This window comes from Crinia signifera, chromosome 6 (assembly GCF_055691185.1).
Source record: "Crinia signifera chromosome 6, ASM5569118v1, whole genome shotgun sequence".
Taxonomy (NCBI): domain Eukaryota; kingdom Metazoa; phylum Chordata; class Amphibia; order Anura; family Myobatrachidae; genus Crinia; species Crinia signifera.
Genome location: NC_139222.1, coordinates 274,935,579 through 274,951,298, shown reverse-complemented (window position 1 = coordinate 274,951,298; position 15,720 = coordinate 274,935,579). Strand labels below are relative to the sequence as shown.

General features: G+C 44.1%; 1 protein-coding gene across 1 annotated transcript in view; it reads left to right on the top strand.

Moving 5' to 3' along the window:
* LOC146009365 (C-type lectin domain family 2 member A-like) overlaps positions 1-15,720 on the top strand; it is a 48,878-nt gene that overhangs the window by 15,085 nt on the left and 18,073 nt on the right. The window contains exons 3-5 of the mRNA XM_083149665.1: positions 8,572-8,667; positions 8,793-8,852; positions 10,267-10,439. Coding sequence (XP_083005791.1) covers positions 8,572-8,667; positions 8,793-8,852; positions 10,267-10,439 — 329 coding nt within the window. The remainder of the gene's footprint in view (positions 1-8,571; positions 8,668-8,792; positions 8,853-10,266; positions 10,440-15,720) is intronic.

Sequence of the window (15,720 nt, the reverse complement as noted above, 5' to 3'; positions counted from 1 at the left end):
CTCGTTGTCTAGGTAACTGTGGCCATCTTGTTGTTGGTGCTTTGAATGTCCACAATGTTCTTTATGTGGCGGGCACTGTTTGATTGGCATCATTTGTGGAATTTTCTTAAATTCTATTTTTAGAGGTTTCTACAAAAAATTTTAAATCTTATCTGGCAGTTTCTTATAAGACAGTATGGATAATATTTTACATGAAATTTTGAAAAAAGTGCCTGTGACTGAAAAAGAAGAGCGCAAAGTAAGCAGTGTTAAATTAAAAAGATTATATAAAAAAATATTTATTTATTTATTTACAGTTTCTTATAGAGCGCAGCATATTCCGTTGCGCTTTACAAAAGAGACAGTGATACAACAAACAGGGTATTTACAAACTGCAAAAGGTAGGAGGGCCCTGCTCGCAAGTTTACAATCTATAGGGAAATAGGCATTGATACATAAGGATAGATACTGTATTCTTTATTGCATCGATTCCTCCAGAATGCAAGGTTCTGTGACTGGTTCTGGAATTTGATAAGCTTGCCAGAAGAGATGAGTTTTTAGGGAACGTTTATAGGTTTGGAGACTGGAGAAGAGTCTTATTGTGCTTGGGAGGGCATTTCACAGAGTGGGTGCAGCCCAAAGAAAGTCCTGCAGTTGGGAATGGGAGCGAGTAATGAGTGTGGATGAGAGACGCAGATCTTGGGAGGAGCGTAGAGGTCGTGTTGGAAGATATTTTGAGATAAGAGATGATATGTATGTTGGTGTAGTTTGGTTTATGGCTTTGTGTGTAAGTAAAATAATTTTTATTGAGTACGGTAGAATACCGGTAACCAATGAAGTGACTGACAGACTAGCTTTGCAGATGAAGAACATAAGGATGGAAGTAGTAGGAACCGGGGAAATGGGTTTGCAAATTTGATAAAAGACATGGGGTTAGTTGATGCCTGGAGGACAAGATTCCCGGGGGAACGGAAATACTCGTATTTTTCCAGTACAAAAAACACCTTTTCTAGGATTGACATGGCACTTGTCACTAAAGACTGGATGCCAAGGATAAGTAGGGTGCATTACCTAACAAGGGGTATATCAGACCATTCCCCGTTAGAGCTTAGTGTGGACCTAGGACAGGAGAAGGGATTCTCCCTATGGAAACTGAACGCCAAATGGCTCACTCATTTTAAAGTGGATGAGAATCTTGAACCCCAGTGGCATGAATTCTTTAAACTTAATCAGGGTTCAGCATCAGCAGAGGTCATTTGGGATACGTTTAAAGCAACCCTCAGGGGCTCATTAATAAAAGAAATAGCCAAACTAAAAGCAAGTCATAAAAAGGAAGAACAAAGACTAGAGGTAAACTGTGCAAGATTAGAACTACAATACACACAAGTGAAAACCCAAGAATATAAGAAGGTTTGGATTAAAGCCCAAGAGGGATGGCGCAAACATTTACAAGATAAGATAATGTATAGAGAACTATTTGCTGGACACACCAGATACATGGAGGGAGATAGGCCTGGGAGTTTTTTAGCAGGGCTGGTAAAAGCAGAGAACTCTATGAATATTATAACAGAAATTAAGGACGAAGCAGGAGGGGTACTTACACATACACCTGAAATAGCCAGTAGATTTAGGCAATTTTATGAAGAACTATACACGTCTCAGCAATGTAAGGTCCTGGAGGAAATCCGTGGATACCTTAGGGGTATAGCCCACCCAGTATTAACAGAAGAGTCTAGAGCACAGGTCTTCAACCTGTGGCCCTCCAGATGTTGTGGAACTACATGTCACAGCATGCCCTGACAGTTTTGGCATGCTCTTAAAGGGAAAAATGTGGCAATGCATGATGGAACATGTAGTTTCACAACATCTGGAGGGCCACAGGTTGAAGACCCATGGTCTAGAGCCATGCTGGATGGCCCAATAAGCCTAGACGAAATAGAAGAGGCAATAAGAGACATTCCCGGCAGTAAAGCCCCTGGTACGGACGGCATTCCGCAGGAACTGTACAAGAGACATAGCAAGTTCTTCTCGCTGAAGCTCCTATAATTAATTCTGGAGCTTTATGCTGGAAAAACTGTATCAGCTTCCATGACAGAGGCCCTAATAGTAGTAATCCCAAAAAAAGACAAGGATCTAAGTCTAGCCGAATCATATCGCCCGATCTCGCTGTTAATCAATGATATCAAAACCCTAGCCAAAATACTGGCAAAAAGATTGAATAAGGTTATCAGCGAGATAATCCACCCGGATCAATCTGTTTTCATACCGGGAAGAACAACCACCACCAATTTAAGGAAGCTTTACTGCCACCTCCAAACCTCCTCAGCACAATAGTGACAACCCAGTGGTAGTTGCCTTAGATGCCGCTAAGGCTTTTGATTCAATAGAGTGGGAATTTCTTTGGCAAGCACTGGAATGGATAGGGATAGGCCCAGTCTTTACTAATTGGATCAAAATGTTGTATAGAGCCCCGGTGGCAAGGGTATCTGTCAATGGTTATATTTCCTCAAGATTTGAGATTGGAAGAGGAACAAGACAGGGATGCCCGTTGTCAGCGGGACTATTTGCAATTGCAATTGAACCACTGGCATGCATAGTGAGAGGTAGCTTGGAGGTGGAAGGATTAAGAATAGGGCAACGGGAAGACCGCATTGCACTATACGCGGATGATATATTACTATTTATCAATAACCATCACAGGGTGCTGCCAATAGTCCTAGACATAATTAATGAATATGGAGATTATGCCGGTTTTAAGATAAACTGGGCTAAGTCATGCGTCCTCCCTCTTGGCGATAATCCCCCTCCGGGTCAGATAACACATTCCCCCCTAAGATGGGTTGATAAATTCCAGTACCTGGGGATATGGGTCTCAAGGAAGACAGAAAATTTTGAAATACTTAATGTAACACCACAAATTGAATATGTCAAAACCAGGGTAAAGACATGGAGCAAATTGCCCCTGACAATGACACGTCGGGTCAATCTGACCAAGATGATTATCCAACCAAAAATAGCGTATATCTTGGGGCATACCCCACAATATCTCCCTCGGAGAATATTTTGGGAGTTGAAGGGGTCTAATATCATCCTTCGGGGGGTATTCAATGTCAGGGGCACGGCTGTCGAGCTAGCGCGACAGCCGTGCCCCTGTCCCGCTCTCGGTTAGCTCGCCTGGAGCTCGGCAGTCGGGATTCAATGTCCCGGCCGCCGAGCGGCGAGAAGGGGGCGTGGCCGCGAGTTGCGGCCGGGAAGTGACTAGCTGCAGCCGGCAGCTCGTCACTTCCCGGCTGTTCTCGGCAGAACGAGCCCGACAGCTAGAGATGTCGGGCTCGTTCTGCCAGGAAACCCTGTTCAATGCTGTCGGGGAAGACAGCATTGAATAGGGCCCGTCGAGCATCTCCTCCACGGGAGATGCTCGACGGAGATTGCATACCCCCCTTAGTCTGGGGGGTATTAAGAATTAAGAAAAATAATTTAACAAAGCGAAAGGGAGAAGGAGGATTGGCCCTTCCAGATTTCTGGTTATGCTATCTGGCCGCCCAGCTGGTCCATTTAAAAAAATGGATTCAGAAAGGGGGTGAACATGAGTTGATACAGGAACTGGTAGAGATGGTATCTCTGGGTCATACCCCACTACAACTGCATTTAAGCGGTAATTTAAAACGCACCTGGCCACCAATGATAGCACAGGGAATTAGGGTATGGAATCATGTTGAAAAATTGCTTGAGACCCAGGGATTAGACCCAGAAACCCCGTTGCATAATGCTCATCCCTTGAGGGAATTAAAAGAACTACAAATGGAGAGAACCTGGGTACAGAAGGGCATAAAGGAAATTGGGCAGTTGTATGACGGGGATGAGCTGCGATCATTTCAAACATTAAAACTAGAATACTCACTTCCCAACACCCATTTATTTCGTTACATCCAATTAAGGCATGGCCTAGAGCATGGGTCCTCAAACTGCGGCCCTCCAGAAGTGGTGAAACTACAATTCCCAGCATGCCTTGCCACAGTTTTAACACTCCCTTATAGGAAAACTGTGGCAAGGCATGCTGGGATTTGTAGTTTCACCACATCTGGAGGGCCGCAGTTTGAGGACCCATGGCCTAGAGAAACAATCTCAGGGCCATAAATTAGATCTATGTGAGTCTCAAACGAAAAAAGTAATAAAAAGAATCCCCGCTAGACATGAAATTGCCTTCTGCTACAAAGTATTAATTAACAACAAGCATAAGGAGGGGTTAGGAGACATAAAGAGGAGATGGGAAGAGGGCCTGGGACTCATTACAGAGGAGGAGTGGGGTAAAGCATTGAACAATGTAAAAACTGCCACAAACCAAGTACGTTTCCAGCAGATTCAGTTGTTCTTAATATACAGGACCTATATGACACCGGAACGGCTGCATAAATTTGGTGGCAGAAATAACACCAATTTCCCCAAATGCCAGGACCCCTCCGGAACTTTCCTTCACTTGTTGTGGACATGCCCAAGCGTGGCCAAATTCTGGGTGGGGGTCATAAATACATTGGTAACGAAGGGAATTCCCCGTGGAATTTGTACACCTAGAGCGTGTATATTGGCCATAGATGAAGGGGGATTGTTGAGTAGACCGGTGCGGCAATTTTTCAATAATGTATGTATGTTGGCCAAGGTGTGTATCGCACGGAAGTGGATGGCACAGGAAGGGCCAGAAGTAGCCTCTTGAAAGGCTTTAGTTCAAGAAACTAAATGGCATGAGAGACATCTGTATCTCATCAGAGAAATGGAGAGTAAATACCACCATAGGTGTGCGCAGCACATTTTATTAGGGGGTGCACTGTCAAAACGGTGTGCCTAGCACCAACTATTGGGCATGGCTAACACCGCCATTGGGTCTGTCTAACACCGCCAATCAGGCGTGCACTCACTACAATATAAAATGTCTCTCATTGACACCATTATAACCTGCCTATTTCAGTTTTAATCTTCTAATTAATCTGTGTAACAGTATGTGCAAATAAAGTCAAAATCATATCTGGATGACACAGATATTTTGTGATATGACAATGGTGTAATACAATTAATAATGCAAAACACACATGATTGATGGGCGATTATTTTAATGTAATACAGATCTAAAAAGCAAAAGTCTTTTGGTAAAAGGTATCGCTGGTATTACTATCACAATAAGTGTGGGGTGGGGGCACAGCATTAGGGGGTGCCTGTGCACCCTTAACACTCAATGTGCGCACGCCTAAGAATACCACCTCATATGGAATAGATGGAGTGAAGTGAGCTAAACTGGATAGGATTTTGATAAGACCGACGTTAACCTGGGGAATAACGGGTAGGGTGGGAAGGTAGGAAGGGAGAAAAGAATTAAGATCTGTAACACTTGCATATTATACTCGAATTGTGGGACCGGTGCTGCGGTGGACTAACCCACCCTCAGCTGGGTTACTGATAGGAGGTATGAATAGAAAAATGGGCATGGAAGCTCAATGAATAACAATAATAAATTATATTAATAAAGAAAAAAAAAAAGTAACCACCTCAAGCTAAACTTAGAATAACTAAAGGTAAAAACAAAACAGGCCGGTGAGGGTTGGCACATCGCAGCACCCAGGGAATTAACTATGTTTATGGTTAACCCCTTCCCGACATTTGACATACATGTACGTCATGGCCGGGATGTACTTCCCGACACATGGCGTACATGTACGTCATGACTTTAAAGTGCCACCGCGTCTAGAGACGCGGTGACAGAGGGACGATGTCTGCTGTCCCTGACAGCAGACATCCTCCCTCATTGCCCAGGGGGGGCAGCGATACCCCCCCTGTTCGGCGATCGCTGTGATTGGCTGTTCAAACGTGAACAGCCAAAAACAGCGTTTTAATGTGTGATGTGTAAAATTTAGACTCTGCTGCCCCCTAGTGTCCAAAAAAAAATAAAGGAGCTTGAAATAATGATGTCATAATAAAGTTTAGATATGGTTTATGTTAGTTATTAACTATTTTGAGTGGTATGATTATTTGTCTCACAAGCAGAAAATTTTACATTTTGAAAATAGCAAAATGTTCAAGTTTTTTACGACATTTTGGTATTTTTCACAAAAAAAAAACTGTATCGACCAAAATTTACTACTAATTTAAAGTACAATGTGTCACGGGAAAACAATCTCAAAATCACTGGGATAAGTAAAAGCAAAAAAAAGTTATCCCCACTTAAGTGATACATGTCAGATTTGAAAAAAAGGCCTCTGTCAGGAAGGCAAAAACATGCTGCGTCGGGAAGGGGTTAAATGAGAAATATGTAAATAACATCATGTATTGTGTAAGTTAAAGATATGTAAAAAGATTTTAATGAAAAATGTATAAATAAAGATTGAATAAAAAAAAAATAATAATAATTTTTATTGAATACGGTAGAATACAGGTAACCAATGAAGTGAATGACAGAGTAGCTTTGCAGACGATGAACATCTGTCTAGGAAGATTAGCCTCACAGCTGCATTCATGATGGACTGTAGTGGTGAGAGTCTGTATTGGGGAGGGCCAATAAGGAGACTATTGCAATAATCAATGCGTGAGATAATGAGAGCATGGATTAGAGTTTTTGCAGTGTCTTGTGCAAGGTAAGGGCACATTTTGAATAGGATTTTTAGGTGCATGTGGCATGATTTTGAGACAGATTGAATGTGGGGTAAAAAGAAAAGTTCTGAGTCAAGGATAACACTTAGGCAGCGAGCTTGAGAGGTAGGAGTGATTGTCATCTTCTCAACAGCAATAGAGATATCAGGTTGATAACTACTATTTATCGGCGGAAATATAATTAATTCTGTTTTTGAGATATTAAGTTTGAGGTGGCGAGATGACATCCAGGATGAAACAGCAGATAGGCATTCAGAGACAAGGCTCAATACAGATGGGGACAGGTCCGTGGAGGATAGGGAGAGCGGAGTATCATCTGCATAAAGATGATGCGGAAATCCAAAGGAGCTGATTAGTTTGCCAAGAGATGAGGTATAGATTGAGAAAATCAGAGGACCTAAAACTGAACCCTGAGGTACTCCAACTGAAAGAGGTAGTGAAGAAGAGGTAGAATCAGAGAAATGAACACTAAAGGAGCACTTAGATAAGTAGGATGAGAACCAAGAGAGGGCTGTGTCTTTAAGACCTAGGGATTGTAGTGTTTGTATGAGAAGTGTGTGGTCAACAGTGTCAAAAGCAGCAGGATTGGGATAGTAATATTCCAACCCCACCTCCTCTGCTGTCACCAGGCCTGGAGGTGTGTGTGAAGTGGAGACCACCGTGTGACAGGGATGGTCTGACGTGTCTGATTGTGAGAGCCATGTTTCTGTTATAGCCAGCAGATTGAAGTTGTTTGAAAATAAGAGGTCATTGATGGATGTTAATTTGTTGCCAACAGAGCGTGCATTCCATAATGCATATTTTAGTGATTTGGGGGATGAAGGGAGGCACTTGATGTTTATGAGGTTAGCTGGTTTACTATGTTCCTGAGAGTAAGGTGCCTGCAAGCGGGTCAATATGCATAACCCCACTATCCACGGCAGCGTGGAGATGAGAATAGAAAGTGCGAAGCGTGGCAAGCGGACGCGGATACCTGTGAAGCCCACGAGGGGACTCCGATACCTGTGAAGGTATCCGCGTGCGCTCGCCACGCTTCGGGCTCGGTGGCTCGCTGCGCTCGCCACACTTTCTATTCTCAACTCCACGCCGCCGTGGATAGTGGGGGTATGAAAAGGTCGGAGGACGCGTACCGCCACCCCACGCGGGCTCGCTGCGCTCGCCACGCTTCGGGTTCACGTTTATAGTGGGTGGGGGGTGGCGTGGGGGTGCATTTCACATTGTAAGCACCCATTAGGGTGCTTAAAAGCACCCTTTATGGTGCTTATACGATCTTTCATTGCATAGGGGGCAAAAATCGCGTCGGAAAAAGTGCTTGGTGACTGAAAAAGAAGAGTGCAAAGAAAGCAATGTTAAATTAAAAAGATTATATAAAAAATATATATTTTCATGGGTTAAAATATTACAAAAATCATTTGATTTCAGTCCCCGCACCCCCCACCCAACCCCCCTAACCTTGCCCATCTCCATGAAGCGGATACGGACAGGGTTTCCAATCCCTACCGCTGAGTTACTGGGATGCGCGTGTATGTGAGACGCTCACGCGTCCCAGTCAGATGGAGACCTCCCTGGTGAGCGCTGGAGCTGAATGAAAGGGGCTCCGTCTGTAGTAGTGTTACTGACAGCCCCCCCGTCCTCTATGCACATGAGACAGACAACCGACAACTAAATGGGATCCAGTCACTAGTTCGACAGTATGACGATTGACATACATTCGCTTCACCAATAAAGCGTGCCATAAATCCCCTGCACCGGCGAGATGCGGGTGAGTCTGAGATGCTCACGCTCCCCATCTGCGGCAATGGGACATCTTTCCGGCGCACCGAGAAGGGAAATTATGGCACGCTGTTGGGATGAATGAGAATTCTGGTTAGGTGTTCAAAACCATGCACCACACTAGCGTACCCGATTACTGCGTTCTTTACAGAAGTTTCATCTGTTATCTTTTTTATATTCCAGACTCAGGCAAATATGTGCTCCTGATCCTCGCTGTTGGGCTGGTGGCCATTCCATTAGCTGCACTGATCACTATAGTAGCTGTTCTCCCCAGGACAGGTAAGTACCAACATCTTATAAACTATCCGTAAATCAAATGAGAGCATAATCTGTAATACACAGACAGCACTGACCGGCGGTGCCCTGAGGATGCTCATTTACCTGTATTCTTTCTTTGGTTCTAGGTAAACACTTATGCCATCATGTAGAAGATGAGGTGACACCCACGCCAGATACTGCTTTATGTAAGATAAATGTACACCTGGTTGGATTTGTCTGTTTTACTCTGTGCTTCACTTAATCTTATATCTGTAATGAAGGCAGCTAAACCTCTAATCCATGCTGTCACTACCACAATCCTCCATCATGAATGCAACCGCAAGGCTAGTCTTCCTTGCCAGAAGATCATAGCCTGAAAAGTTGCTTTGCCAGTCCCCCCACTGGTTACATGTATTCTACCGTATTCAATTACTCACACACGAGATCCTAAACCAAACTTCACCAAAGCTCCCTGTCCCCCTTGGTTTCAAAAATATAGGGGACAAAAAGACTGGAGTCCCCCATATTTTAGAACCAGCCACAGTGCTGATTTCTTAAAATGTGGGAGATTCTCCAAATTTTTTGTCCCTGTATTTGGGGAACCAGGACCGGCTCAATAAGCCCAGAGCTAGTAATGCTCGGGAGAACCTCAGGTTATTTTTTTTATTATAACTTTAATCCACACACTCCCATTACTAGAAATCTCACATCCACGTTACTGCAAACATGCACATGTCTGAAAACTGCACTTATCCATTACTAAAAAGCGTCATACATCGCATGCAAATTCGGAAATTCTGACTTATTACAATTTGCGATTTGCCGAAGATTAGATTTTTTTTTAGACACCTATAAAATTGCATACCTCCCAACCGTTCCAATGTTAGCGAGACAGTCCCGAATTCCAGGGCCTGTCCCGATGTCCCACCCACGGACCACAGTGTCCTGCGGGCCGTGTGGGTGGGGGGGGAGTTTGCGGGAGGTATCAGTCAGTGCCTGATGTGTAGCTGCCGCCTGCTGCTCGGCGCTGCGATCAGTGGAGTGCATGTAGCGCGCATGCGCGCACTATAAACATTGGATTAGGCAGTTGGCCCTCTAGAAGCTATGTTTAGCTGCTACTATAGGGCGAAGTAATGTGGGATCCTAGTCGCAGAACGCACTCTGCTCTGTCCATGCCCACTTCTGACTAGGCCACGCCCCCCCAAATTTCAGCGTGAGACTAGGGCGTGCGCACTGACAGGATGAAAAGTTGGGAAGCTACGAAATTGCACCCTCTTACATCTCGTCCCTTGGGTGGAGTTTTCTCATTTGTTAAAGTGCCAATCATTTCCATTGCAAAATCAATCTGATTTTGCAGTGTACTGTAAATGATTGCTGCTTTAAAATAATGGGAGAACTCTCACAAAATCTCCTGATTCTCACACTCACATTTCACCCCACGTGTCGGTTTATTACACGTTATAGAATACACATTGGTAGAATTATTTTCTGTGATCCTTTAATGTAACTTTGCAAAAGGAAAGACAATAAAATGTATTTTCCCCATTACTCCCCATTTATTTTCCCCATTACTCCCCATTTATTTTCCCCATTAATAAATAAATTATTATCTGGTTACAGCACAGTCACCAGACGCCCCCATACAGAAGTCTGCACCATGTAAGGATGACTGGATCTGGTACCGGGGCAAATGTTACTATTTCTCTACCACACGTAATACATGGACAGCTGCCCAGAGCTTCTGCCGGTCCCATAATGCATCCTTGGTGACTATAGATACTGCAGAGGAGCTGGTGAGTGTGACGTGTGTCTGCTGTGAGCATTGGCGGTTATAGGATCAATGGTAGACAATGCCTAGAGCGACAATCACTAGGTCATCCGCGAATGGTCGACAGTGAGCAGGTTGTCACCTAAAAATTGTTGGCATATTCTAAGTCCACAGTGACATAAGGTAGACACAAGTAAAAGGTCAACATGAACAATCTCAACAAAGGAAAAGGTCAACACGAGTTTATGTCGACATATGTCATCATGGACACCATATACTGTAAGTGTAGCACGTCTTTGCGTATAGCTCACCGCGCTCGCCATGCTTCAGGCACCGCGCCTTGCTACGCTCAGCACACTATATTGTTCCCCCTCCATTTCCATTGGGATGGTAAAGTGTGAAATAGGTTAAAAAAAAAATCATGAAGAATTTGTGTCAACCTTTTGCTTGCATAGACCTGCTATTAATGTTGTCCCCGACACACCTGGGTGGTAGATGTCTAGTTATTGGTCCGTAAATTTTCTTTTGCTTGAGACTGCAGGTCCCAGCAAGCGTCCCCTGCATTTTGTTACTTGGAGAAGCACAAGTACCAGCATTCTGAGCATTAAGGGCCTGATTCAGGTTGGCTCTCTAGGCAGCATATATTGGCTATACAACAGCAGGTTTTTGGGATTAAATACTGCGCTTCAGAGCAGCCTGACCTGTACGGCAGGTGTGTCACCAAACACACCACAGATAGACCCACAGAGAAAATACCGACAGTTTTTTCAAGCGCTCCTTTTTGTGTCTCTCCTTCAAATGTATCCCTGAGGGTTACTCATGTGACATGGAAGAAAAAGACAATAATATAGCGTAAGACCATCAAACAACTTATAATTTCTATGTATGAGGTACTTCGAGATGGGAATCGTACCCTATGAAATTGTCCACCGAACAAGTAGACAATATGCGCATGTGGTTGTTATGTCTGGAACACAGGTCCTCAAATGGATCCTCCTTGTTTCTCCATAATTATCCCGTGTGTTGAAAACATTAAGGGGGACATTTACCAAAATGGATTCGTAGAAAAAAGGTGTATTCGTAGGGAGAAATACACCTTTTTTTTACGAATTTGTATTTTCGGGATTTACAATCCCGAAAATACAACAATTCGTATTCCTAAAGATGGAACATTCGTATTTGTATTTACAAATACGAATGTCTACACCATCGATAGGATACGACAGAAATCACCATTCAAAAGAATGGTGGTTCCTGATGTACTAAGCAGCCGTATTGATAATACGGCTGCTAAGTGGTGTAAAACACCCACGCAAATACGACAGGAAAATACACCTTGCTTTCCCTGTCGTATTTGCTTTAAGCCTGCACGGATCAGTCAGATCCGTGCAGGCTTCAGTGTAAAAAAATAGAAAAATTAAATAAATAAATAAAAAAAACAGCGTGCCCCCCCCCCCCCCCCCCCACAGCTGTAACCAGCACCAGGCTGACAGAGCCGGGGCCGGTAATTAAAAATCAGGGAACCCGACAAATAGGGGTTCCCAGATTTTTAACAACCAGCCCCAGGCTCCAGGTCCGAGGCTGGTTCCCAAAATACGGGGGACAAAATGACTAGGGGTCCCCCGTATTTTAAGAACCAGCCCCAGGCACAACCAGCCAGCAGGGTAATGTCACAGCCGGGGGACACTTATGATATAAGGTCCCGCGGCCAAAACATTAACTCAGCCTGGCCAGGGGCCCTGGGGGAGTGGGGACCCCCCCAATGAAGGGGTCCCCCCCCTCCAGGACTTACCTGACCAGGCTGAAACCTGGTGCTGTCCTCGATACCCCTGGGCGGTGGGCATCGAGCTGATTCTGGTGTAAAAAATAGAATAATCTGGCTAAGACACAATTTGAAGAGTATATGACCTCTTTGGGTGACAGGCATTTGTTTTCGGTGAATTACCGTTTCCACAGATTTGGTAACAAAACTGGGAAACTACTTTCTAATCTCTTAAAGGGTTCCCATCCACCAATAGTTGTACACCCGCTTCGCACAGCATCTGGCTCCATTACCAAATCTGATCCAGAAATTGCGGATGTATTGAGACAGTTCTATGAAGCACTGTACTCCGATCCCCCTCTACACTCCCATAACCCTAGAAGAATTAGAAAAAATTATTAGGCATTCCAAATCTGATAAAGCCCCCGGCCCAGACGGCCTAAGTGCCGATTTCTTTAAAATACTATTACCCCGATTAGGCCCTTCCCTGGTTAAAGCTTTAAACTCTGTTCTTTCCTCTACCAATATTCCTACACACTTCAACACTGCGACCCTCAAAGTTCAGCCCAAACCGGGAAGAGATCTATCTCAACCAGGGTCATATCGCCCAATATCCCTACTTAACCTCGATTATAAATTCTTAACTAAAGTTCTAGCAGATCGGTTAAAAACTATCATGCCATCGCTTATACACCCCGACCAGTCGGGATTTATTACAGGTCGCCACTCAGAAACCAACATCAGGAAAGTCCTGACTGCCATCTCTGCCTCCAGTGCTCAGGGGGCCTCCTCAAATATGCTGCTGTCACTGGATGCAGAGAAGGCCTTTGACCTCATTGAATGGAATCATCTGTTTTCCACACTCTCCAAATTCGGCTTCCCTCCTCAATTCATCTCCCTTGTCGAAGGCCTATACCTCCACTCTTTCACCCATATTTCCTGTAATGGCCTAATCTCGGACCCATTTGAAATAAAGAAAGGCACAAGACAAGGCTGCCCCTTATCACCCCTACTTTTTGCCCTTGCACTAGAACCTCTCGCTTTGGTCCTAAGATCCACCACGCTCTTCACTGGTATAGAAGTAGGCCCCATAACTCTGAAACTTTCACTGTTTGCTGATGATATGCTCCTGTTCATCTCAAACCCCTCTCAATCCATCCCCGTTATACTAGATATTATTGCTTCCTTTGGAGCCACAGCTGGCTACAGAATCAATATAACAAAATCCGAACTTCTATCTCTACACCCCCCCGGTGCTAACCCCCCATCTTATCTATCCTCATCTCCCTTCCGTCTTGCCTCCTCATCCATTAAATACCTAGGTATCCAAATTCCTGCTCAACTTTGTCACCTATACTCTCTAAATTTCACCCCTATCATCTCAAAGGTCACAACCCTACTTGAAGGCTGGAGATCATTACCCCTCTCATTGTTGGGTCGTATAGCCGTTATCCAAAGCATAGTATTCCCGAAAATATTTTATATCGTGCAAAAACTTCCTGTCACACTATCGTCTCGAGACTTAGGAGTCTTACGAAAAACTATCACATTATTTCTGTGGGGCGGTAAAAAATCAAAGATAGCCTTCTCTAAACTGACCTCCCCCGACGTCTAGGCGGTGCAGGTCTCCCTGATTTCGCCACATACTCAGCCTCCATTATGTTCCGCTATGTGACAGATTGGCTACACAATTCATCCAATTATACAAATAATGATTTAGATAATGCCCTATTCCATCCATTTTCACCAGCTGCACTGTTACATACCCTGCCCAAGCTACTCCCTACCAGGATAAAACACCACTTGTTATTTAGAGATATATACCACTCCTGGCGGTCCATTAACAAACAATTAAATAGTAACCCTCATTACTCAAATCAGCTACCTCTCTGGGGCAACCCGGCATTCCCCCCTCCATCTCTAACACCAGGTTTAGGCTTTGGAGAGATAAGGGACTGACCAATTCATCGAAAGTATTTGACCCTGGAGGGAATCTCCTCCAATTCAGAGATCTTCAGGAAAAATTTGATATCCCGCAGCGAGATTTCTTCATGTATCTCCAGACCAGACATTACCTTTCCTCTCTAGCCGGGAATCCTCTCACACATTCCTCACCCCGTACCCAAACCCCTCTCCAAAGGTTCAATGTGAAAGACCAGTGGAATAGAGATATCACAATTTCTTCATCTACTGAACAAATGCAATCCAATTTCATACTCACTATGAAAACACTTCAATCCTCATACCTACAAGAGGTGCATCTAAAGACGGTCTACAGATCATATGTGTCACCTGCCCAATATGCTCATTTTGATCCCTCCCTTACGGCTGAATGCCCGAAATGCCATTGTGCAACAGCTTCTCTCCTACATTGCCTATGGGACTGTCCCTATATACGCCGATTCTGGTGTAAAATTACCGATTACCTCAAACGCCTATTCCACATCTCAATAACTCCAGATCCGGCAGCTTGCATCCTAGCGGATTTTACCAACTGGAATTTCGGACCACATCAAACGCAAATATCCCGCCTCTCCGCTCTCATTGTTACAGTTGCAAAAAAGATTATATTGACACACTGGTTATCCCCCACATCCCCTTCTCTCTCAGAGGTTCAGCAGAAACTACTACAACTGTTATATTTTGATAGGAAAACCACTCTGACTCCTTTCGCCTCTTGCCGCACTCTGTTTTATGCAAAATGGGCCCCTTTCATTGCTGGAATCCATTTTACAAGTATTCAACACAGAAGAAAGATTAATCTACCTCCAACACACTCTATCAGCCTCAAGCTCCACATTACCTGGACCACCTACCCTTACTTCGATACCTAACGCCAGAAGTCCATAAGCCGCTCATGCTCTAGAAATGTTTCTAGTTAGTAAAATACAATGTACCCTTCCCTCCCTCTCATACCTCACGTGTCTCACCCCTGTCTATATTTGTCTTTGCTCCCCTCCCTATAGAATAAGTTTGTTATGCTTAGAATATAAGAGATATATGCATAGATTCTATGATGATATCTGTGATTCGCAGACACAGTTTGAGAATTAGGCTCTAGACAGAACGATGTCCCAAGGCTTATTACGCCCAGGCCTACCTCAGACGATTCATCGTCTCACATACTTTCATATACCTCGACCAGGATATCGTTCCATCTTCTGACTAGACATGAAAAGTCTCAGATGTCCCAATCTATATGTTACACACCAAGCCGCACACGCTTAACGCCTACTGTCAACCAGGGGTGTAATGCCGTTACATAACTGGCTATTGTTTATTGTTGTTTATTGTTTCTGATTCTATGCAAAGATGTCATTTCCCATTTGCATGTACAGAGCCGTATATATGTATATGTCTCGTTTTGTACAATCTGCTCTCTCACATATTGAAAATCCAATAAACAGATATTACAAAAAAAATAAAAAATAGAATAATCTATTGTCTAATACTGGGGCACTATGAGTCCCAGCAAGCCTCCCCCGCAAGCTGGGACTTGGAGAACCACAAGTCCCAGCCTTCGGGGCATTAAAGGGCCCGCTGG